The sequence below is a fragment of the Tachypleus tridentatus genome, chromosome 13 (genome assembly GCF_004210375.1).
Source record: "Tachypleus tridentatus isolate NWPU-2018 chromosome 13, ASM421037v1, whole genome shotgun sequence".
Lineage (NCBI taxonomy): Eukaryota > Metazoa > Arthropoda > Merostomata > Xiphosura > Limulidae > Tachypleus > Tachypleus tridentatus.
In genome coordinates, this window is record NC_134837.1 from 230,963,827 (window position 1) to 230,990,636 (window position 26,810).

Sequence of the window (26,810 nt, forward strand, 5' to 3'; positions counted from 1 at the left end):
ATCCTAGCCATATATTGCTTAAATAATGCTTCTTTCCTTTGTTTTTAAATAAACAAAGAAATTGAGTGTATGGAATTGATTGTCATCTATCAGATGTCAACATACATATCACAATATCATCTATCTCATAAGCACTGATAACTAATTCCAAGTATAGCACTAATCCGTCAAAATGTATTTTCACACTGGTCTTTGTAGGTGGTACAAGCACGCTTGGCAGCCCTCTCAATGTCAGTTCCTAGACTGTACTCAGAACAAATGCAAGCGTTGTTAATCTTCACACTGAGGAGACTGTGAATAGTCTTTTCATCTAGGTTGTCTCAGGAATATGTTTGGATCTTTCGCAGGATAAAATGTGTCCTCTCAGTGTCAGCGTTTGAAATGATCAGAATCAGCATCGCCTTGCTCAGAATGTCATACTGCATCCTTCCAACTGGTAGCTTAAACTTTCCCATGGAATTCCAGGACATAGTCAGGGTGATGTGCTGGTCATCAAATTTAAGTAGGTCAGCCTTCGGAGTAAGGATTTAGTCACTTGCTTGTGACGTACTTGGACTGTTTTGCGGGTGACGATTTTGAAGAAAGAGATAGCACACGTTATCTTGAAGATTCGTTAACTACAGTGGAGCGCCATTAAGCCGCGGACCAGTAAACCAGAAATCGCTTAAGCCGCTGTAGCAAGTCTTGTGAGCGAGGATTATCGCGGCTCACCGCTAATTTAAGAACGTGTAAAAACGCGGCTTACGAATTTAATCCTGGCTTTATAACTTCAAGGGGATATTTAGAAAGGATTTACTTTAATTTGGGAAATAAATAAAATATATTACAATAGAAATCGACCGTTAATCTACCTTATCCACTCTCTATGTCAGCTTTATGGAGGCCGCCATTGTTACCGAATCACACCTCTCCATACATTAAAGTTAATTTGCGGTAAATCCGTGAAAAAAGTGATCAATAATTAAAGTATTTTTAATTCGATAATCCGATATAATGATCACGCAATGGCCCGGACGAGGCTCCTCGGCGGAGCTGTTGGCGACTTCGGCTTTTCAGTCACAAAGGTTTAAGCCGCGGACCACTTATGCCGCGGTTAAGCAGGTTGACCTCCAAAATACCGCGGCTTAACGGCGCTCCACTGTATTAAACATTACCAATGACAAGTTGTTAAAGAAACAAACCACCAACTGCAAATAATACGTGCAGACACTGCCGCGAACGATTTTGCAAAGGTGTGTGCTTTTTAGAAGTTTCTGTTAATTTCTTGGAATACTCGGTGTGATCTCGAAGGAGGCGGAAAAATTATAAAATTATTAATAAAATTTTGTAATTTCTAGTCTTTCTGCTAATGAAAAAGGAAAAAATATTTTGAATTCATATGAAACTTAGACCAACTAGGTAACTTTAAGGAGCGGCAATCATAAAGCACAGAACATTTTTTTTTATTTAAAGAAAACACATTTCCATCAAAATACATAACATTAATAAAAATTAAAATTAAAAATATAATATGCAAAAAAATAAACGTTTACAAAATCGATAAGGCAAGGAATAAGGAAAGTTAAAGAACGAGAAAAGACAGTGATATAATTCAATAGATCGAGAAAGGTTTTGTTTTGAATTTCGCACAAAGTTACTAAAATGCTATCTGCGCTAGCCGTCCCTAATTTAGCAGTGTAAGACTAGACAGAAGGCAGCTAGTCATCACCACCCACCGCCAACTATTGGGCTATTCTTTTACCAACGAATAGTGGAATTGACCGTCACATTATAACGATTAAAAGAGCGAGCATGTTTGATGTGACGGGGATTGGGATCCGCGACCCTTGGATTACGAGTCCAGTGCCTGAACCACTTGGACATTATTTCTCTTTCTAATTTATCTATATAAAATTAATATGCTTATTTGCTAATCAACTTCAACTCTTTCACTTTCATCTGAATGTCGAGGCCCGGCATGGTTAGGTGGTTAAAGCACTCGACTCGTAATCTGAAGATCGCACCAAACATGCTCGCCCTTTCAGCCGTGGGGGCATTATAAGGTGACGATCAATCCCACTATTTGCGTAAAATTCAAAAACAAACGAAGTTGAGTGTCGAAGAGACGAGCGAATCGATTATATTGGCACAAGATGTGCTCCTGATTGATGACACAGACACATTTCGCAGTGATGGAATTGTGATGATGTTTGTTAGTTATTGTAAGCTTTACATATGATGGTGAAATAGAAAATTCATAAGTAAATATAGAGTAAATTAGGGGTTATGTACAAAGGAGGAAGAGATAATAATTCCACATGTTCGCATTTTTATTTTAAACGAAAGGTCGGGAGAGGTCCTCTGAAAACTGGATTTTTTTTCTCATCGGGAGTATCACATGTATTTCAGCCCGCAGCTGTATCAGCTAGATATAAAACGTAAACTGTTTAGATCAAAGTTCTAAACGTGGTATAATCTTTCAAAGTGAACGTTTTAGTTCTTAACAACTGACATGAGGATTTTGTGTTAATGTGTGTGTCTTGTCTTATATAAAGGCCACATCGGGCTATCTGCTGAGCTCAGCGAGGGAAATCGAACCCCCGATTTTAGCGATGTAAATCCATAAACTTACCTCTGTACTAGCCGGGGTCGTTCTCTGTTAAACAAATTATTTCAATTATAACAGGCGGTCCCTAATACGTGAGTCCTCTACGCGAGAACGAATGCTATCACTCTGAAAGTTTGACATGTCCTTTCTCAGATACCATGAAGTGAAAACAAGAACAATAAGTTGGATATTTTATCTTTGCATTGTTTTCAAACCAACAGTGACGTATTCACATCAGAGGTTGTACTTGAAATAGTCCTATTTTTAAATTATGCCTTTCAAAAAACAAAAGAAAAAGTTGGTAACTTATGTTGATAAACTTGAAAACCGCTGTCTCAGAAATGAGCATTGTTGCAAGAATAGAGATAAGGTTATATACAGTGATATTGAATATGCAAAACATGCCTTAGCTATTAATCCAGCCAAAGGAAAGGCTGCTACCCTGGCTAGTTGGAAGAAATACTATAGAAAAGGTATAAGCAAAAATCAAGAATTGTTGAGAGATAGCTCTGAAAAAAACTACGAGAAGGATAGGCCTAGAGCCTAGTTATTATCTAGTCTGGGTGACAAATAAAGCTATGACACAAGTAAAAAATAAATAAATAAAATGTTTGGAGGTAAGAATGAATGCATTAAAAGGTAAGGAAATAAACTAGGTTCAGGCACTTGCTGTTTTTTGAAACTGATGCAATCTTACAATGGGTGTGGCCATCATTCCGACCATTCCTACTCATGTTTCACTTAAAACCTTTTTTTTCTTTATAGACTTGAATTTATTTTCATCAGTAACTAATTTTTTTAAATACTAAATTTTAACATTTCAAACACCAGAGGTTTTGACATTATTATCTTGGTTTACCCTTTGCTAGTCAAATGGACTTTGACATTTAAAGATAAACCAAGTACGTAATTGAAATATAAAGTACATTCACTATTACAGTGCAAGTAGTAACTTATTCAACTGGTCAGCTTTGAATTTGTATCATAACTCTAACAGGCTGCTGGGGCAATCAGAAGACTTCAAAATTTTTCATACAGAATAAGATTGAAATGAGAATAATAAACTACCAACCAGTCTCTTACAATCTTGACCATTCCCATTAACTTGCAAGATATACTAACTTGTGTAAGTCTCTTTATTAACACTTAAGTAATACAGTGAGTATAATTTCGCTCTAGGAGTGTCATTACTTAGAAAAGGATTCAAGCTTATGTGTTATATTTTGTAAATTTAATTCAAGATAGAGGAGTAGCACTATTTATGATTTTACTAAATCTGTTTGTAAGAATGTGACAAACTGCATGCAGAACACTTGCATCAAAATTTTAAAAAATAAAACAAAACTTTCACTTACGTTTCAGCAACTAGATCTCAAATAATGTTTTGAAAAATTAATAGATTTTGTATGAAAGTATTAAGTGTAAATCTTAGAAACCTTCTATCAGTTAAATTCATGTTTTAATTTTAAGGAGATTTTAGAATCCTTCTGAAATTGCACTATTGCTTGTATTCTCTCTTATCCTCTTTTCTTCAAAGTTCAACACAGAAATTAACCTACAAATTTTCCAAATATATTTTAATGAGATCACCTCTTATGCTCATTTTCTCTGAAGCAAATAATTAAGAAATTTTAGCCTATCCCCATAAGATAACTCTTCCATCATTGGTATCATCACAGTCACGTACTTCTCAGTTCTTAAACAAAGAATATTCCAAGTGAAGACTAAATATTTTTCTGTAAAGAGAAAAAAAAACTTCCTCTTTCGATTTGTGCCCCCCAGTGGCACAGTAGTATGTGTGCGGACTCACACCTCTAGAATCCAGGTTTCAATACCAATGGTGAGCAAAGTATAGATAGTTCATTGTGTAGCTTTATGTTTAATTCCAAAACAAAACTTTTGATTTGAAGTAGTGCAGCCACAAATACATCTTAGGATTATGATATCACTCAGTAGCATAAGAACATTTGTTGTTCTTTTTCCAGGAGAGACTAGCTAACAAATCTGAAATAGTCAGGTGGTACTTTCACATGAAGGGTATTATTTATGAGTAGCTAGTGATATTATGTCATATGTTGGTTTTTGAAAATTTTTGAATATCTCAATGAAAACTTTATTGATGGTTTAATCCCCTTAGGAATTTCTCTAGTTAAAATGACTACTGGTTACCATAGCATTTTGAAGTTAATGTATTATACTTTAGAGCTTCACTCAATAACTTTACTCAACAGAAGATTGAAATAGGATATGGAAATGGCTGATTCAAAGGTAAGGAATATCAATCTGGTTACAAAAGTATAAAATATAAAAAATATATATATATATTAAATTTAAGACAACAAAAGTGTGTCCTTGATGACTTATACAACTAAAACCAGTATAATGGAACACCTTTATACCTATACTAATTAATAACCTAACATCTAATTGCAACACCTCCTATAATCCCATACCCATTTATACTCTCATTCCTAAGACGTGTGTCTGACAACAGTCAGTTGCAAACTCTCTCTTTGTTAACCTGAATTTGAATTAGGAAGATCAAAGCATTAGTAAAAGTGTTAACACCCATACCAGCCATTCTGACATATAAAAACAGTGTGTGCAGTTGTTTTATAGAACATTGGAAAATCACTTCTTCAGAAATGAATACCAGGTCAAGACTAACTCAATGAAAGGCTCTTATTTAAAACAAAACCTAACGTTTACATATTATGGTTGTACTACATGTGATTGGTCATTCTAATTCCATGTTGGTGAGGCTGCAATCTGAAGATATTGCCTACATAAATAGTGAAGGACATTGCTTTTGAAATCTTGAAACAAAATCCATTTAAACAATGTTTTCCAAATTTCATGGGCAGTAATAGATATTTTCTACTTTAAGAATAAAAGAAACATAGGTAAATTGAAAGAAGATTGATTTGATGGCTTTTCCATCCTATAGTATATGAAAACGTGCACATAAGAATAAATATTAATGCTATAAGAATTTAAAACTTCTATTATACGTTCCTATATCACATTATGCTTTTAATTCATATTAGTATATGTATTCTCGTGCAAAAATAAACACGCACAATTCTCTCTACTCTTCAAAATACAATAAAAAATGAATGTGTAGTTTTAGATTTTTCACTCAAATTAGTACAGAGATAAGATTCATCTCTTTAAAAACTTTTGTGAAAATCTCTAAAATAAAATTACTTAATTCATTTTCTTTCCTTACAAACGCTTTTATTTTTTCTACTTTCTGTCCACACAGTTTTGTTAATAAAACAAGAAACCTACTCACACCAGCTATTAAGTTAGGGTAAAGGATAGCATAGGGTAATTGTGAATTAAAAGCATGAAACTAATGTGGTTGGGATAAGCAGCTGAAAACGATGCAACTTTAACATATTAGAGGTAAATTGTAAGAGATGAAGCAATTAAAGTCTGTATAATCCTTTTATATTCAGGTAAGTTATATTGGGATGAAACATCATATGTATAGTTCTTTAAATAATTATGCTAATCATCTGTCATGACCTACCAAATCACACAAAATCTTCTAATTATCATCACCCCCCCCCAACAATATCAATTACCACATTTTACTCATGCAATTAGGCCCAGTACATGTAAGTATCAATAGTCTAACCTACTTTTATTATTACGGTAATGAACTAAGTCTTACACAAAACATAATTACCACAAATCATGGTACATAACTATATTTATGTTTCTAATTTCATAGGTAAATAGCATAGAGCTAAAATTATTAAAATAGGTGGAGTAACCTACATTTATTGAAATTAACTGAAATATATGTTGTAAATATAATTGTGAAATTTTAGTGCCCCTAATACATATAAAGATGAGGGGTCATAATACTGGCATCACATATGTTTCATAAAGTAAGATACAATCCAAAGTTACACTTAACAGAATAATAAGTTTTTAATGACCTTGAGACATACAATCTACAAGTAGAGTGGTTGTATAGAACAAAGTTTGTGTGTTCGGTATGAACACATTTTAGTTTCTAAATATCTCCATATAGCATCCAGATGAGATTATTCTAAATTTTAAAGAATTCTTGAAGTTTGAGCCTCATTTATTTTAATTTTTTCTACCAAAATAATCAAGGAAAATGCATGTATAATTGTGGGATTGTAAAAACAAAGCAACTATAAATTGATGTTTTATATCTAGATCATAAACCCTGGTCAACCATCTTCTCGGGTAATTTGTGATAATGAACTGATTCCAGGAGTAAAGAGAATGGGTAATTTTTTAATGTTTTTGCATCCAGAGCAGAAAGTTTGCTGTTGTGTAGATTCAAATGAGTGGTCTATTCATTATTAGAAGGAACTAATCCACATTCTTCAGGAAAGTGATTCAAGGTTCAACCACTGATGTAGTACAAAAAGAACTCCAAAGCATTGAAGGCTCCAGAGGTTAGGAAAGACCCTTTATCACATAAATGAGAGATAAAATTTCAAATTAATTCATGTGTAATAGATACTAATAGCAAAAGGCTTAAAACACCATAAAATAATACCTTCAATGTCTTCCAAAGAAAAGGCAGTATGAGTAAGAAACAATTGAAGGTTATTCCTGGTAAGACTGTTATTTTACCATTAATTTTGAATGGCTCATCTCTCCAACAAGATAGAAACCAGTAAAAGTGTAAGTACACAAAGAATGAACCAGGATTCACAAATGCAAATAACATATGGAGAATTCTGCCTAAAAACTTTCATTTTTTTAATTATGATCCTGTTAAATGACATATATCATCTTAAGTATGCGATGGAAAATGAACATTTTTATGAAGTTAAGTCAACATGAAGAACGTATGTATTAGCAATGTGAGGAATTACATTCTTATACTCAATTTGCTTGGGAGCATACATTAATCTCTCCAGCAATAAGAGTTACAAAATCTAAATGTGTGTCAGTAAACTGAGAATATTGAATACAAGGATTTACTTTGAGTACCTTTACTGACTCATTTGCAGCCAACCATAATTAGTTTGGTAAATAGATTTTCTGAGGAGAAAAGGTACCTTAGTGAAAAACAGAATTCCATAAAGTAATAAATACCATATTTTATTTATACAGCCAGATCTAAAACAAATAAGCATCTCAAGTCCGTTCTGCTGTACATATCAAGATAACAAACAAATCATACATAAAATATAAATAACACATCTCATGTAATATCACTAGGTTAACATTTGAAACTTTATGATTTAGAAGAAATTATCAGTAAAAATAATTATATTTATAATTGAAATGTGTAAAATTTATTGTAAATATTTTTCATGTTATTCCAGTGTCCCTAACAAATGTAAAGATAAAGGGGTGTAATCCTGGCTATTCATTATACAGAACATAGTGTTAAAAGCACAGATAGACTTGACACAATAAAATATTCAAAAAGAAAATTAACATTAATCTATATTGAATCAAGAAATGCAGTAGTTATAGAAGCCAAAGTGTTTTAGTTTTTTAGTGTCTTCTATATATAACAGCCTCCATATGAGGTGATTCTAAAGTTCAGAAGAGTTCTTAAAAAGTGTTTCATGTTCATTTTAATCCTTTCTATAACCAAAATAATCGGGCAATTTATGGCAAGTAAAATCCTGAAGTTGTGATCAGCTTAACAGTATATTAATATTTTACTTTTAAATAAACCATGCTGGACCCAATCTTTCCAGGTGATTTGTGATAATGAACTGAATCTAGACCTATAGTGAGTAGATATTTGTTAGATGGCTGTATTAGTTTTTATCTGTGACTGGAAGAACTATCAGTAAAAATTACCTCTGAAAAGTTAGTGTTTATATAATATTCATAATTCACTGCAACCAATCAGTTCTGAAACTGTGATTCATCATTAAAAACTATTTTCTGTACATACATAAAAAATGACCTACCTAATTATTGCCTCTCTTTCATGGAAGATAATACATTGATTTATTGTAAATAGCAATTGAACTGAGATAAAATGTTTTTACTAAGTTACTTATAGCTACCACATAAGCTTTAATTAGTTTCCTTTTATAAAACTGTTTTAATTTTATATTGCAGGAAAGGATTTGATATTTTAATTTATAACACTGACGTTAAAGCATGTGTTGTAAAATATTTTAAATTAGTATTTCATTAAATATTTTATTCAAGAATAAATGTTTCAGAATTTATTATGTCAGTTGAATTTCATTGGATATCTTCAAAACACAAGCTATCAAATTTTGATGAAAAGTGTCAAAGTGATTGTAATATATTTTCAGCTGCTTTCAGTTTATTTTGTCATAAACCTTATGCAACTTTTCTTAATTCAATCAATATTGCTGTTTAGGAAATTAAGTAATGTGAGGTTAACAGCATATTTTGCCCTCACACTGGCTGCATTTTTACTTAGTTCTTAATTAAATAAGTTTATGAGGAAAGGACAATCAGTTATGTGGTAAACTGTAACGAGGCCCAGGTATAAAATTATCTGTTTTATTTATATATATAATTTTGAATTTTATAAAATATTTTGATTTAATGTGTGTTATATCATTACTTTTAGTGATGATAAAGCCCTAAAAATTCAAGAGTCAAAATTTCTCAAAATAAAGATTGAAAATATTCTTAATTAAGATTGAACACACATTTACAATATTTGTACAGAGAGGTGGTGGTTACATTTTTAGTTCTTGGTCTAATGAGTTGTTATGTTGTTGTTTTTTAAGGTAAGCACAGAGCTACACAATGGGCTATCTGTGCTCTGCCCACCACAGATTTAATGGTCAGCTGGTTAGGCACTTAGGCTTAAATCTGCCCCTAACCACATTATAACATTTTTATTTTCCAGCTGCTTATCAAGAGCATCCAAAAAGCAACATTAGTTGAGATTATGTATTGACTTTCTACGTTATTCATAGAAGGTAAAAAACAAAAGTTCCATTTACAGTTTACAAACCAACATACGCAAAAACCAACTGTTAGTAAAAGTGGTACTTGAGTAGTGTTATAATGTTTCAAGTTTAATAAAACTTGGATCTTTTGAAAAGTTCTTAAATACCCTAAACTTCTAGGATGGAATTTTGTTTGTAACCTAAAAAAGAACATCATTTTCTTGGTATTACTGAAGTGTTCCTATTGTAACTCATTTGGTACTTTTAAGTTTTATAGCATATACGTGTGTGTGTATACATATTAATGTGCCCTACTTTTGGTGGCTTACTGAATTGACTTTGTTGCAATATCTTTTTTTTCTTTTTTTTTCAAAAGCTCACATATCAACGAATGTTATTTTTGTTTATTTATGTGTGAACCTAAATCCACAAATTGAAAGTATACACTGCTTAGGAAGCCCACTGTTTCAAAAGCCGAAACATTCTAAGGATCATGTTAGACTGAGGCTAAGCTTGCTGTCAAGTAAACAACTTCTGCCTGCTAAAAACCAGGAGTTCTCATTTCGATTAAAGGCCTATATGTTTAAGAAATATATAAATTATTGATTACAATAAGTTTCCTCTTATTAAATCTTGAGCATTAGTTTATTTATTTACAGTGTTTGCACACCTACCAGTTAACCATTAGAAACGTATTAGAGCCTGTTTTAATATTTTATGTGCGTGTGTGTGTGTCAAAATAATTAATAAACCCTATATTTTTTCAACCAGTTTATGTCACACATGTACATACTTCCATTTTTCAGAAATACAAATATTTCCCACTTTGCAGTACTGCTATACATACTAATTCAGTTTATATTTTCTTTTTCTGCAAGTTAGTGAAATTGTTACGTATATTCTTTGGAAAATATAAGAAACCTATTTTTAAACATAGTACTGTAATGAGCGGTTCAGGAAGAAAAATTAGTTAATTGCTAAATTAGGTAGAACACCTATCAAAGTGTATTTTTTCTGGCCAATGAACATATTAAAATTTATATTTTTATGTTATAGAACTTTCTTTTCCTTCTTTCACCAGTTGTCTTCTAAAAAACTGACTAAGAGACCTCTTCTGTTAGATCTCACAAAGTTTCTCATGTATTTTACTTTCCCATATATTGACCATTCTAACATAAATTGTTTATAAAGAAAATATAATAAAACATTTAACATCATAATATATACGTTTTCAATAGGCACAGGAAATACAAATTTCCCTAGCAGTTGATTTTTCTGTTCAACCAATGACAATGTATCTTACCCATGACGTATGTTGAACAAATTAACCAAATACAGAAGAGAAACCGTCTCAAATATTTTATCATCTTAGCAAGTAGAGCTCTACCTGCAGGTTGCCCAGTAATTTTAAAACAGTTACTTGTATCTTTTTTTTTTTCAACTTCTGAATAGAATCTTGGTAATATGTAGAATCTTAAAATTTTAGAAGTTAAAGTAATCGTAAAGTGCACTATATCCTCAGTAATTGTCAGCTTTGTATCATATTACATGTTTTATTGTGTAATAAATAATTAATCCTTTGTATCAACACTTTCTCGACTGAATTGCATGCCCCCCCCCGCTAGTACAGCGGTAAGTCTACGGATTTACAACGCTAAAATCAGGAGTTCGGTTCCCCTCGGTGGGCTCAGCAGATAGCCCGATGTGGCTTTGCTATAAGAAAACACACCCATTGAATTACCTGTTTGTATTCTTAAGTTTGATGCCCTATTTTGTGGCTGGCAAACATGCTGATGTGTATATCTATTTTATAAACATTAATAAAATATATTAAACCTAATGCGGAATAAAACTATAAATCTTGTTGTTTTTTTCAATGTGGTTTGGTTTATTTTGAATTTCGCACAAAGCTACACGAGGGCTATCTGCTCTAGCCGTCCCTAATTTAGTAGTGTAAGATTAGAGGGAAGGAACTAGTCCTTTCAGCTGTGGAGGCGTTATAAAGCAACGGTCAGTCCCACTATTCGTTGGTAAAAGAGTAGCCCAGAAGTTGGCGGTGGATGGTGATTACTAGCTGCTTCTCTTCTAGTCTTACACTGCAAAATTAGGGACGGCTAGTGCAGATAGCCCTCATGTAGCTTTGCACGAAACTAAAAAACAAACAAATAAACATTTATAATTATATAACGCCACTTATTTTAACTAATATACTAATTCGTGTACAGTACAAAAAAATTCTAATTTTTGAAAATAAATTCTTGAAACGTTACAAAATGTGAGTTAAATAAACAGTTTGATAATGTGTTATCAAATTAGTAGACAGGTATGTTTTAAATTTCATTAGGCTTATCATTTTGAAAAAAGAGTGGGCCAGTCTTAGCGACATTAGACCTTTAACTTCTAAGAGCTGTATCTCAAAAGTCTACGTTAACCATAATTCCAACTTAAGACTTCGACATTAAAACAAAGTAATACAGCATGTTACGTATTATAAATTATCTCGGACGAGCATCGAATTTATTGTTACATATTACGATTTCAAATAGCCTGAATTTTTAACTTAAATTTAGAAGTTAAACGATCAGAATTGAGTTTAATTTACATTTCTTGCAGCCTAATTTCTTTCTAGGCTTTGATTCGAGCTTGTTTTTACTTTATTTCGGCTTCAATACGGGATTGCTCGGCCTCGAGACTTTTAAATTCTGTTTCGATACAAGATTGTTTCTCTTTTTCGACTTCTATACGAACCTGCTCCTTCTCAGCTATGATAAATGAACTCATACTTGTTCGGCCTCAAGACATTTATTTTCTCTTTCACCATCGACAGGGGCTTGCTGAAGCTCGTTTCTTTGAGATTCAACTGTATTTCTAACTTGTCTTTATCACTCACCTGTTCTTGGCTAGTACAAACACTAGAGTACTCCTATGATGCTTCCTGAGACAACAAATCATCATCGATTAGTATCTCAATAATACGGTTTTTAATTCATCTTTTCTCATTGATTTCATAACTTATAATTTCAAAATGTTGGCAGTTTTAAGCAATTCATTTTTGTTATATCTTTCTAGTTGTTAGAGGGAAGGCAATTCAAGTAAACCTTAATAGCCAAACATGACAAATATTGTTGGCACTGATAAATATAAACTGAACTAAGATTTGAATTTAGAACGAATTTTGTCTCTGATCCAGATTTCGGACACGAGCTCCCAGTTTATTGCGTTATATATTCCTATTTCAAATAGCCAGAAATCTTAACTTGAATTTAGGGGTTATTTAAATGTTTATATGCATTAACTTTATGATATTTGCCAACAAGATTGATACACACAATTTTCTTAATCAACACAAATATATTCTAATATACAAAAGCAATACAATTTATAATGATGTTTATTACAATAATGATTTAAATACAAAAGTTTTATAAACTTACAAACAATACTGTGTTTTCTATCTGGCCTGGAACTGAATATTTTATCGATGGTTCACGATAATTGATATTTTTACACCTCGCTTAATGGCTAGTCTCACGCTATTTACAAATTGACTCTTCTCTGACGAAGGTACCCATCGTCCTTGTAGTAATACTGAAAACCGAAGTTAATTTACTAAATTTAAACGGTTTATAATGTTTGAAATCTATAAAAGTTTCTGATCAAATATCTGTTGCTACCGGATTGATAAGCATTAATCACCGCTATAGTTTCCTGGGTTTAGAATATAATGAATGTAGCAAACCAACACAAAATAAAACTGTCTCCGCGTTATGTTGGTTCCCTTTTATATGTTTCAACGCTAGGTTCTTTGAAGTTCAGTTGGCAATAATACTGGAAATCACTAGTACATTGTTGATTTTTACGTTCGAGAATTTTCTACAAACTTAGAGAATAGGCGAGAGTTTCGCAATACACATTTAACAATATAACGTATCAGTGTTTCTAAATATATATTTATATTTAACTAAAACAAACATCGATATTAAAATAAATATATAATAGTAAATCCATTGTAAGACAAAACTGGGAAAAGCCATCACAATAATCACTTATCGGTTTGTTGAAGTGACAACTATGTACAAACTAAACTTGAAAACGTCTTAAATGTTTTAATTTGAAATTTAAATTATATCTTCCACACATTCCTCGACGAAAGAAACTGGTGTTTGATGTCAAGGACACTATGTCGAATCAGTTTGGCTTTGAATTTTTGTAGACCAATGACTTTGGCTTGCTTCCTGTTCTTTTCCCAACATTCAGGCACGTGGTTATAGTCAACTCAGTGCCAATATTGGATTTCCTCAGCGAATGTTTTGTACATTAGTACCAGACATAATGTCCAAAACAGTCATAGTTTGTTAGTAGTGCGCATGGTCTTGTAAAACTGTTTCCAAAAAAGCAATCTTCCGAGCGAGCCCTTCCTGCTTTCCCTTAGTGACAAGCATGCGCTCTACCTGCGCATAGCGAACACACTTGAATTACTTTAGCCTATACAAGATTAAATGAAGTTGTCGATGTCTGAGCTTCGCCTTTCAAGCAATTATGTAATCGCGAGTCATCCGTTTTTTATACCATTATTTTTTGTTCTGTCGTGTTTACTTCTACGTGTACTTGCGTAAAACATGCCGAACAAATCTTTATTTAATATTTTATTGCTTTTGAAGGACGAATACAAGGAACAACTTCTTATGGCTATACATCACCAAAAAAAACTACTGCAATGCGGGCCATAAAAAGTTCGTTGTTGGCAATATGGGCGAGCCCACGGTCATAAGTCCTATGAAGTGGAAAAAGCTGAAGGCTAATGTGCATACATTTACACTGGTCAATAGTATCCACACTGTAAATAGTTTGATAATGTCTGAATCTAGGCTGACGTCAGTTAGAAACTCAACAGTTAGACTTACTGTTGCGACAAATCAACACGACATCGTAGTTTAGAAAATAATCGAATACTTTTCCTAAATAAAATTTTGTATTAAAGAGAACTGGCCGAATTTGATTGATTTAAATACACATTACAGTTTAATGAAATTGGGTTATTTGGCAGTTAGCGTTTATATGGTTTACTTCTTTTCGTCTAGGTGTCAGCATCTAATTATACAGTTTATTTATTTTAGAGCACACTGGATTCACATGTTTCAAAAGATGAGTGGAAAGCTGAGGTGTTTTATTATTATTATTTAGGTTCTGAAAACCATTATTAGCTGGAACAGTTATGAAAGCTGTGAAAACATAAATGAACTGCTTTAAAAGATATTTCCAGATAGTAAAATCATTTACAAGTTCTCTAGTGGGGAGAAAAAATATGCATATCTAGCTTGTTTTAGATTAGTCCCATGTATATCAATTCGGTTTTGTATCAAAAGCTTGGAAAAGCTACTTCAAATTGTGTGTATTTGTACGTACGAATCCTTAAATGGTAACAACCAAAAGGACCAACTGGATGTGTATCTCCAGTAATTTGATCTTGTATTGACTTTTGTCAGCTGAGAGGGGTTGAAAAGAGACTTAAGCAATACAAAAATGTCAAATCAGCTAAACATGTTGATATTGGATTTCTAGCAACAGAAAATATTAAAGTATTGATTGCCACAGAGAAAATAGCTCCAATAAACGAGCTTGTATTTTGTAATGAGTGTTCATCTATTCTGATATGTTTAATTTGAGAAATTGTTAATGTATTGCCCGTTGAAATGTTCATTTGGTCTTAATGTCATATATTTTCTCCTCTAAAAGTGACCTCAGATGCGACAATTAATAGTATTAGTTTTCAACGTGTACTTTCCATTATCATCAATTTGAAACATCTGAAAGCAGGCGAATCTGATTGCTTAATCAGACAGTATAAATGTTTTTATCTCAGGTTATGAAGGCAGATTTTCGTCAAAGACTTTGACCTTAAAACCAATAGGCTTGATTGCTTTTTCAAATATATGGATCATGCTATGAATCACGAGCCCTTACGGTGTGTTTTCAAACTAATTTTGATTATATTTCATGGCAAAGTAACTGTTTAAAATTGCATTTCTGTGAATGAATGGTTAATGTTTCAAAACATATAAGGTATCTCCTTTGTTGTTCATTAATTGATCTATGATCATGTGCAACCCGTTGAAGGGCATTGTAGAAGTTCTTTTGTCGAAGCTGCCCACTGCCGCTCAAAGCAGTAGATAGAAATATAACCAATATCACTATCAACAAAGGAAGACAGATGAGCTGAATGAAAAAACATGGAAAACGAAACTTATCCTTGAATATATTGCAAAACGTAAGGATAAACATTGAACACTTGAAAAAGATACATTATTCTTAATTGAGGGTATAGATAATCTTGCTGACAAGACTGGAAAGAAGTCAAAATGACTAATTTGATGAAATCAAATTGTTACAGGAAAATTGCAAAAACAAAACAAAACAATTTCAATTAAAATTTTGGCATGAAGTTCCAAAGATGATGGAAAAAACAAATAATTTTTAATCAATATTGTGTTTCACGTTTAGACATACATGCATGTATTTTCTTATAAAATATACAGAGTAAACAATGTGAATTATGTGATTTATTACATGTTATATTTGGTCTGGAAAATCAATTTTAGGGCTATGAAAAGTTTTGTAAAAAACCGTGGAAATATGAATCAGTAAAGATGTACGAGTAAAAAGAACATCAAATTAAAGCCTTTAACAACATCACTTACTCTGACGTACAGAAGATGGCGGTTCCTTTTCCAAACGAAATGTAATTATGTTCCACTGTCGCAAAGGGATCGCAGATCGTTCCATTCTTACAACAGAGTTTTTCTTCCCGTATACTAGATATTTTGCTCTCCATCGATATGCCTGTAAACAAATCAATACAGTTCCAGTCTTTGTCCCTTTTATTGACGACAAAAAGTGCTCGAGTCCTTTTCAACTGTGTTTTATTTTGTTTTGTGTCAAGCACAGAGGTGCACTACGGGTAATCTTTACTGTGCCCACCTCGGGCTTTGAAACGCCAGTTTTTAGTTTTATAAGCGTATGGAGGAGCCGCTAAGCCATTAAAGGCTTTTTCAATTGGCCTCAAAGTTCAAAACAATCATTTTATCCTGCATTTACTCATTGGAATCATAATTACCTATAGGGACCTGCTCTAAACACTCAGGACAAGATTCATGGGGGTCGATTGATCTTTTTCTAATAAACAAAAAAAAAACTAAATTATCATAAACCAAATACAAATTGAAATGCATTTAAATCTTTGTCGAAATTTACATCTTAATTTGGATGTTATTAATTTATTGATCATTTCTTATCATCTCGTGTGTATCTCCTTATAGAAGATGTTCTTGATACTTGCCGATACTGTCACCTTTCAGCAGTGTTCCTTATACAGGTTGTCTCTAGCATCAGAGCTCTCTATTAGATGCAGTGCGAATTATTATTATCTTTGATCCATGTTAAATTGAAAAAAGCGCAAATCTCATATTAATCTGCTTCAGTCTGTGGGAGTTGTCGTAAAGTATACTTGTGTAAAGTGTTATTTGGATTATTCAAAGATTGAACAAAAATATGTCAGAAAACCTTAAATTGTATTTTTTAAACCTCTATGAAGTACGCAGGAAAGTCCAAATGTCAAATTTGTCTGCTTCAGTCTGTGGGGATTGTTACAAAGTATTTCTGTAACAATTCTCATTTGTATGAACAAACATATAAGAGAAATTGTAAGGTAAGAAGGGTGATTTTGTAATGTTTGCATTACTCACATGAAATAGGAATAGTGGCCTAAATAAAAGAAAAAGGGGTCTGAGCCTATTGGACCAAGGTATACGCCCTAGAAATAAAAGGACACACAATTGCAAATGTTTGAAGAAAGAAACATAAGAAATACAATATAATAATGCTGGTAAAATAAGAAATAATTGCTTATTATGTTTTTTTTAGCTCACCAGCCTCATCTACTTTTTGGTTTGGGATTATTCCTGAAGCAGACTAGTTTCGCTGAATTTACTACTCATGTGTGTTGCTTGGAAGATTTACGCAAATAAATAAAGGTCTCGTATGCTGTGGCTGAAGTAACAAATCGAATAATGGATTAGGTTTCTAAGTCAGCATTCCTTCATTGAAATTTACGTTTAGGCGACGGAAAATAAATTAATAAATGATTAAATAAACAGTTAGCCCATTTAATTATAATTTTGTCCCTTCAGTGGCACAGTGGTATGTCTTCAGATTTACAACGCTAGAAACCGGGTCTCGATACCCGTGGTCCGTAGAGTACAGATAGTTTTGTGTTTAATTAGAAACAAAAAAAAAACTATTATAATTAATTGTGAAAGTATGCAGCATAAAATCCAAACACCTAAAATATTTTAACTTATTTAAACCAACCAACCAAACATTCAACCACTGTATGAGACCTTTATTTGTTTCATTCTTCCTAGCAGCACTGAGCCCCGAATTCATCAAAAATAACCTGTTACAGTGATAACAGCGAACCTTAGAATACACTGAGTTTCTTCTTCATCTTTTCTTCAGTGGTATTAAAATGTTATTGAGAAAAGAATTATAAATAAATAATCAATCAATTTAATGAATAATCTAACCTATATAAAAACCCAGTATGTGTCATGTCACGTTTGATTTTTCGAAATATGAGGAGTCATAAAAGCTGAAATGCACTTATTTAAATAGAATAGTTGCATTACTGTCTGTCTACTACAATTTCAGTGACAGAAGTGCAAGGGAGGCATGAAACCTTATAAGTAAAGAAAGTGTTGTGATCGTCTATCCTAGAGCAAAGTGCGTAAAATTTATCACCAAAGTAAAAATATCGAATGAATTTCAAACTTAATTTTTTATAAGTTAAATTATTTTCTATTATATCACAAACTTCTTAAATAAAAAGCAAATCTCTCTAATTAACGGAGATTCTAAATTAAATGTTTTTAGTTTCGTTTTCTATACATGTCATTTTATACGTTTAGTACATGACCAGGTGGTAAGACACTCGACTCGTGATCTAAGGGTCGCGGGTTCGAATCGCCATCACACCAAACGTGCTTGACCTTTCAACCGTGGGGGCGTGATAATGTAACGGTCAATCCCACTATTCGTTGGTAAAAGAGTAGCCCAAAAGTTGACGGTGGGTGGTGAGGAGTAGCTGTCTTTCTTCTAACCTTAACACTTCTAAATCAGGAATTAATGGTGCAAATAGTTCTCCTATATCTTTGCGCGAAGTTAATAAAAAAAAAAAAAACTCTCAGAACATTGACTAACAAAAAATACGAGGTTATACTTTTGTTGCTAAGTAACATGACATCAAAGATGTTATTAAAACGCACTGTCTTTTTTATAAACTCTTCAAAAAAAGAAACGCAAAAGGCAAAATTTGAGACAAATTGTTAACAAGTTTATTCAGGGTAGTTTTGTATGACATGTGTGAAACTTTGCACATTCACTGCTGAACATCCAAAGTCTGCAAAGGCGAAGTCCACGCTTACTAGGTGAAGTTTAACGTCACTCAACGTCAATAACGAGTATGCTCCCCGTGAGCATCAATAACTGCTTGGCATCTCCTGCCCATGGAAGCGATGAGATGACGAATCACATCCTGTGGAATGGCTGTCCACTCAGCCTGCAAAGCTGCTGCAAGCTGAGGTAGAGTCTGCGGTTGAGGTTGTCGCCGTCGCAGACGTCGGTCCAACTCGTCCCAAAGATGTTCGATGGGGTTTAAATCTGGTGATCTGGAGGGCCAGGGAAGAACGTTGATGTTGTGGTGTCTCAAGAAGACAGTGGTGAGTCGGGCTGTGTGAGGACGGGCGTTGTCATGTTGAAAAACGTCGTTGACGTTCACCATGATGGGTTGCACATGGGGCCTAAGAATCTCGTCGACGTATCGTTGAGCCGTAAGATTCCCTCGAATGTGCAAAAGGTCTGTTCTGGCATTGTAGGCGATGGCAACCCACATCATGACGCTGCCACCACCAAATTTGTCAACTTCCTGCACACAGTTTGCTGCAAAACATTCACCTCGGCGACGGTAAACACGGGTCCTTCCATTCTGCCTACGAAGCATAAAACGTGATTCATCGCTGAACCAAACATGCCTCCATCGTCGATGAGGCCATACCCGATGTGCCCGAGTCCACTGCAGCCGTGCTTGACGATGTTGCTGGGTGAGGATGACGCCTCTGACTGGACGTCGAGGTCGGATTCCTGCATCTCGTAGACGGTTGCGTACGGTCTGATCGGAAATCCTACGCAGCCCTTGTATGGTTGAAGCAGTAGACGTTGCAGTGGTGGTCCTATCCCGAAGGTGACGTAACCGGATGTTGCGATCTTGTGCGGGCGTGGTCAGACGAGGTCTGCCAGATCGTGGACGGTCACGAGTTAATCCATGTTGTTGATGACGATTCCATAGCCTTATGATGGTGCTTGGGTGGACATTCACAGCTCTGGCAACATCTGATCGAGATTCGCCTGCTTCCAAGCGACCAATGGCGTTGTTGCTTTGTGCTTTAGTCAGTCTTGGCGTAACTGTATTGCGTGTCGGTGGCTTACCACTGAGCTATAGAAACCTAGAACCCGTCACTTTTATAGGGATTTTGCACATGTTGCACTTGCAGAACATGCAGATCTCTCAAACAAATTCATTGGACACGAATGCGTTTTGGCGAAAAATTCGATGTTTTCCTCCGTTTTCAAAGTGCACAACTTTTATTGTCATTTTGGTCTGACAATCAGTGCCTTAACACGTGTGACATCACACACTCTGAACTTGTAACGTTATTACATATATTTCTCTTTAAAATAAAAATATATCCCTTTTGCGTTTCTTGTGATTATTCCATGAATACGCCACGAAATCATTTTATGAATGATCATAATTTTGGTTGGTTAAAGAAGGAATTTACCAATATTTGATTGCCTCTACTGCACTTTTCTGCCTTGTTGTTAGTTAAAGACGTTTTTGCAAAATTTATTCATTTCAGTTAGCTACGAAATGTGAGGTTATGGTGTACTATGGAATGTGGAGATACTTGTCGCATCATTTTTACGGAGTTTACATATTATGTAAATATCTAAAGTACGTTAAGTATATGAAGAATTGTACATTGAAACCAAAGGAGAATAACTCATATCTAATTGTACAGACTTACAACGCTAAAATCCAGATTTAAATTCCTTGTGGTGGACACAGCACGCAGCCTCATGTGGCTTTTCTCTGGAACAAAGAAATACATTAACACTCATATTTAACACTGTCAAAATATTTGTTCCTTCATTTATAGATATGATGTCAATTGTACAAAGTATTTTGTTTGCATTGTATAATGGAGATTAAGTCTTTAATTAACCACTTGTGTTATTTTTAAGCATTTTATGAACCTTAAACTGGTATAGACCTTTTCTGAGCATAAACCTCACGATTTAGGTTTTGATATTTATTGCAAGTTATTGAAACTTACTACTATACATCTCCACTTGCTGTATTATCTAGAATATGTTGCATGAAAACAGACAAATGCAAATTAAAGTATAATTGTATCGTATTCTCATGTTGAGCAGGTTCTTTTGGCATTTGGTCCACGCAACGAAAATAAATTAATTTGTTTCTTCTGTAATGCTTGCTCTAGGCTATGTTTTCTTTGACACAATTTAAAGACCTAAATTACCAAACAGTATTTCACCAGGAACTCCAAAACTAAAGACATGCCTAACTCACAAGTACAAAACTTACTTATGGAATTTCCTTGCTAATATGTATGCAAAAACTCTCAATATTAGCATTTTTCTAAATCACTCACTAATTACCCACTGAATACTCCACAGTGACTAATTACTCACTACTTTCTTAACTGTTAAATTATACTTGTATCCTTTTATTCAAAACACAAATTTTACAGATCATAACATTACCTACTTTCTAGTGAATATCACTGAAAATAAGACTTAAAACATTATTACCTTAAATAACTGTTTGTTTGTTTGAAGTTAAGCACAAAGCTACACAATGGGTTACTTTTGTTTTACCCACCAGGGGTATTAAAACCTGGATTTTAGCATTGTAAGTTCACAGACATATCGCTGTTCCACTGGAGGGCTTAAAGACTTGTAAATTCCCTTGAACAATTTTTTTCATACACAATTTAAACAATAAAATAATCTTATATGCAAAAACGGCTCGTTTGGGTTGAGAAAATATTTTACATAGAAGAGCGAACAACGTTTCGACCTTCTTCGGTCATCGTCAGGTTCACAAAGAAAGAAGTAACTGACCGGAAGCTGACTACATGTTTATATGCAAAAACGGCTCGTTTGGGTTGAGAAAATATTTTACATAGAAGAGCGAACAACGTTTCGACCTTCTTCGGTCATCGTCAGGTTCACAAAGAAAGAGGTAACTGACCGGAAGCTGACCACATGTTTGAAAGGGGTTGTGTAACTGTGTGTCGAAATGTAGAGGGCGGTATTAGATGTTTGAATATATAATTTTATTTATTTTATTATATTAATATAGGTATAAAGGCGTTCCTTTATATTGGTTTATTTTGGGTTTAAGTTGTTGTATAAGTAAGGCTTCTTTAATTTTGCGTTTGTTTATGTTTGTTTCTTTATTTAGTATTTGAGTGTTTTCTATGGTTATGTTGTGTTTATTTGACTTGCAGTGTTCGAAAACGTGTGAAGGTGACTTTTTATGTTCTTTGAATCTGGTTTCCATTTTTCTACTTGTTTCTCCAATATAGAAGTCGTGGCAGTTATCACATTGTATTTTATAAATAATGTTGGTGTGGTGTTTGTCAGTGTAGTTTTTACATAGTATAGACCTCAGTTTTGTGCCTGGTTTTTGAATAAATTTGGTATTAACTGGAATGTCATATTTTGTTACTAGTTTTTGTTGGTTATTTGTTTGCTGATGTCAGGAATATATGGTATACAGCAGTATATGGTTTCGTGGTTTTCTGATTCGTGAGCTGTATTTACTTTAGTTGGTGGTTGATTTTGCTTTTTGTATTAGGTGTGTGCGTATAATGTTTTCTACGGTTTGTGGAGGAAACTTATTGATGTTGATGAAGTATTGTTTTATTTTGTCTAATTCATCGTTAATTTTATCTGGTGTGCATAGTTTTATGGCTGTGTTTATTTGGTTTCTTAGTATGATGAGTTTTTGTTTTGTTTCATGTGCTGAGTCCCAAGGAATGTATAGTCCAGTATGGGTGATTTTTCGGTGGATTTCTGTTTTCAATTGTGTGTCAGTTCTTGTAATTTTGAGGTTATCCGAGACCCTAACCCAACTATAGAAATTCCCAGTAACCAGTTAGCAACCCTCATAGAATTCACCACGATAAAGACAAACTTCATGTTCAACAACCAAAACTATATACAAACAAATGGCCTAAGCATGGGCAACCCAGTATCACCAGTTCTAGCCAATATTTTTATGACACAAGTTGAAACACAAGCAATTAACACAGCATTACATCCACCACTATACTGGTACAGATATGTAGATGACACGGTTGCGGGATTCAAATCTACAGAACACATACTTAATTTTTTCAATCACATTAACTCTATACATCCCAACATTAACTTCACATGTGAACAGGAAGAAAGCAATCAAATATCATTTCTTAACCTCAAAATTACAAGAACTGACACACAATTCAAAACAGAAATCCACCGAAAAATCACCCATACTGGACTATACATTCCTTGGGACTCAGCACATGAAACAAAACAAAAACTCAACATACTAAGAAACCAAATAAACACAGCCATAAAACTATGCTCACCAGATAAAATTAACGATGAATTAGACAAAATAAAACAATACTTCATCAACATCAATAAGTTTCCTCCACAAACCGTAGAAAACATTATACGCACACACCTAATACAAAAAGCAAAATCAACCACCAACTAAAGTAAATACAGCTCACGAATCAGAAAACCACGAAACCATATACTGCTGTATACCATATATTCCTGACATCAGCAAACAAATAACCAACAAAAACTAGTAACAAAATATGACATTCCAGTTAATACCAAATTTATTCAAAAACCAGGCACAAAACTGAGGTCTATACTATGTAAAAACTACACTGACAAACACCACACCAACATTATTTATAAAATACAATGTGATAACTGCCACGACTTCTATATTGGAGAAACAAGTAGAAAAATGGAAACCAGATTCAAAGAACATAAAAAGTCACCTTCACACGTTTTCGAACACTGCAAGTCAAATAAACACAACATAACCATAGAAAACACTCAAATACTAAATAAAGAAACAAACATAAACAAACGCAAAATTAAAGAAGCCTTACTTATACAACAACTTAAACCCAAAATAAACCAATATAAAGGAACGCCTTTATACCTATATTAATATAATAAAATAAATAAAATGATATATTCAAACATCTAAACCTTCTTCGGTCATGGTCAGGTTCACAAAGAAAGAGGTAACTGACCGGAAGCTGACCACATGTTTGAAAGGGGTTGTGTAACTGTGTGTCGAAATGTTGTTCGCTCTTCTATGTAAAATATTTTTTCAACCCAAACGAGCCGTTTTTGCATATAAATTTCTCAACAAGTGGGTTTCTCGACATCACTGATGACTACATGTTTGAAAGGGGTTGTGTAACTGAGTGTTGGAATGTAGAGGGCGGTGTTAAATGTTTGAATATATAATTTTATTTATTTTATTATATTAATATAGGTATAAAGGCGTTCCTTTATATTGGTTTATTTTGGGTTTAAGTTGTTGTATAAGTAAGACTTCTTTAATTTTGCGTTTGTTTATGTTTGTTTCTTTATTTAGTATTTGAGCGTTTTCTATGGTTATGTTGTATTTATTTGACTTCTAGTGTTCCAAAACGTGTGAAGGTGACTTTTTATGTTCTTTGAATCTGGTTTCCATTTTTCTACTTGTTTCTCCAATATAGTAAATATATCTCACGAACAAAAAATCACGAAACCATATACTGCTGTATATCATATATTCCTGACATCAGCAGAAAAACAACCAACATTTGGCAAAAACTAGCAACAAAATATGACATTTCAGTTAATACCAAATTTATTCAAAAATCAGGCACAAAACTAAGGTCTATACTATGTAAAAACTACACTGACAAACACCACACCAACATTATTTATAAAATACAATGTGATAACTGTCACGACTTCTATATTTTATCTTGTTTTTGCTTTTTAACACTTTTCAGTATAAAATTATCTTGCTAAATTTCCAGGTTGTCACCTTGAAACTTTAAATTTAGTCAAAAGTAAAGGTCTATTTTATTTTCAACAAAATAATCCCACTTCTGTCATAAATGTTGTAACTTACTCTATCGATGAGGGAGTTATTTTGGATCATTTGATACAAATAGTAAGAAATCATATTCGTGTAAATTAAAAATTTATTTCTTATATAATGTTTGCTGTAGGTTATGTTCTCTTTGACACAGATGGTAAACTACAATCACAAATAATGTTGCAGCAGCAATTCTAAAATTAATGATGTGGCTAACTCAAAAATATAAAACTTACAGAATTTTCTTGAGGTACATGCGAGATAACTTTCACCAATAACACTGATCAGAAGCACTCTCGTCTACTTTTTGAATACTTGAAAAGTAACTCATACTCGTTAACTTACTCATAAAACACCCACTTGTATTTACAGCTTACTTGCATTTTACTCACTACATCAATTTTCCAAATCATAATGTTTCGCTCTCTAGCAAGCATCTAAATTAAAACATTAAGTAAAGATAAAGCTTACAATAGAACGGTAAAACCTGAAAATTCCGAGCAATTACTAAAATAAATATAAATGAAAAAAAGAATTTTATATATTGGGAAAAATGCGTAACACTTTAAGTTTTTTCTCTTTGTTTATATATATATTTTCTAAATTGACGTTCTGGAGTTTGATAAGAATCCTATGTTTATTGTAAAACATATTCAGTATATTAATTAAGATTTAGAAGATTAATTACGATAATTAATTTAAATACGATATCTTGTATAATACATTTTACGAATTTTCACATTTAACGCTCATTTTTCTTATGATTAACAGTTTTCCTATTTGTAAACGGCTTGAATATTTTGGCATTAAATTTAGAAAAAATAACTTTGCCATACAGATAATTAAGAAAAAAATTTTTTAGTAATTAACTAGAGAGTAAAGGGTGGACCGGCATGGCCAAGTGTGTTAAGGCGTTCGACTCCTAATCCGAGAATCGGGGGTTTGAATCCCAATCGCACCAAACATGCTTGCCCTTCCAGCCGTGGAGGCGTTATAATGTGACGGTCAATCTCACTATTTGTTGGTAAAAGAGTACCCCAAGAGTTGGTGGTGGGTGGTGATGACTAGCTGCCTTCCCTTCAGTATTACACTGCTAAATTAGAGACGGCTAGCGCAGAGAGCCCTCGAGTGGCTAGCTTTGTGTGAAATTCAAAAACAAACAAACAGAGAGTAAAAGCTATTTCTCAAACATTTTTTTTCAAAATGTCAAAATCTCTTTAGTATAAACTACAAATTTTAAAAAATAAGATTTGAATATCATAATTAGTCTTAGCCAGTAAACTATTAATCTTTAGTTAGGTTGATATTGTTTTTATTATATTTAATTTTTTGTACACGTATGTTCGTTTGCTAAATATAATGACGACACTTTAATTTTAGCTCTACCACACCTGAACGTAACAGTAATTAAAAATCTAGTTAAAAGATATTTTATTTGCCATTAACGCCAATAAAGGATGACTCTACATGATATGTTTCCTTATTTGTTAAGTGTAAACATGAGACGTCATGTTGGGTAAGAGGACGTTATAAACAATAGCTTATTAGTCGTATCTAATGTTCATTTGTTTAGGTATTGACCATGTCTAAACACAAAAACTTCCTTCTTTGTATCACATGTCAGGTAGTGCTAAGCGTATTAGTAATGGTAAACTCAGATTAGTAATGGTATACAAAGGTGGCGTACCTTTTCATAGGTAATAAAAAGAAGAGCAGAATTTTCGAAAAAGAAATTGCGTAAAACAATATTCATTTTTATAAAAATCGTAAGATATTAGAAGCAAACCTAAAAACGAGGAACTTACCCATAGCAATTGAAAATACACTCATTAATAAGAACTTACAAGTCGCTTTTAAAAATGCTTTCATTTACTGTAAAAACATCTAGTAGTAACTGTTTGTATGTTTATCAAGTTTTACCCTGGATGGCACAAAGTAACTTGTTTGTTTTGAATTTCGCGCAAGCTACACGAGGACTATCTGCACCAGACAGCACTAATTTAGCAGTGTAAGACCA

The 26,810-nt window shown here is 33.2% G+C and overlaps 1 protein-coding gene and 1 long non-coding RNA gene across 5 annotated transcripts in view; one reads left to right on the top strand and one right to left on the bottom strand.

Annotated features, from left to right (window-relative positions):
• Positions 1-26,810, bottom strand: part of LOC143236986 (uncharacterized) — a 45,051-nt gene that overhangs the window by 14,174 nt on the left and 4,067 nt on the right. Inside the window, exons 2-5 of one of the 3 annotated variants that reach the window (XM_076475746.1) lie at positions 20,622-20,686; positions 16,182-16,323; positions 12,918-13,071; positions 11,457-12,418 (exon numbers count right to left, since the gene is read on the bottom strand). In XM_076475746.1, coding sequence (XP_076331861.1) covers positions 12,959-13,071; positions 16,182-16,323; positions 20,622-20,675 — 309 coding nt within the window. In that variant the 5' untranslated portion in view covers positions 20,676-20,686 and the 3' untranslated portion in view covers positions 11,457-12,418; positions 12,918-12,958. Of the gene's footprint in view, positions 1-11,456; positions 12,419-12,917; positions 13,072-16,181; positions 16,324-20,621; positions 20,687-26,810 lie in introns of those variants that run through there. The other 2 variants (XM_076475748.1, XM_076475747.1) reach the window with 2 other exon arrangements.
• On the top strand, positions 1,153-11,321 carry LOC143236987 (uncharacterized). 2 transcript variants are annotated; one of them, XR_013019831.1, is made up of 3 exons: positions 1,153-3,713; positions 4,791-4,855; positions 6,785-11,321. It is a non-coding gene; the product is annotated as an uncharacterized LOC143236987 (long non-coding RNA). The 2 variants fall into 2 exon arrangements; XR_013019830.1 differs by having other exon boundaries at positions 1,156-4,855.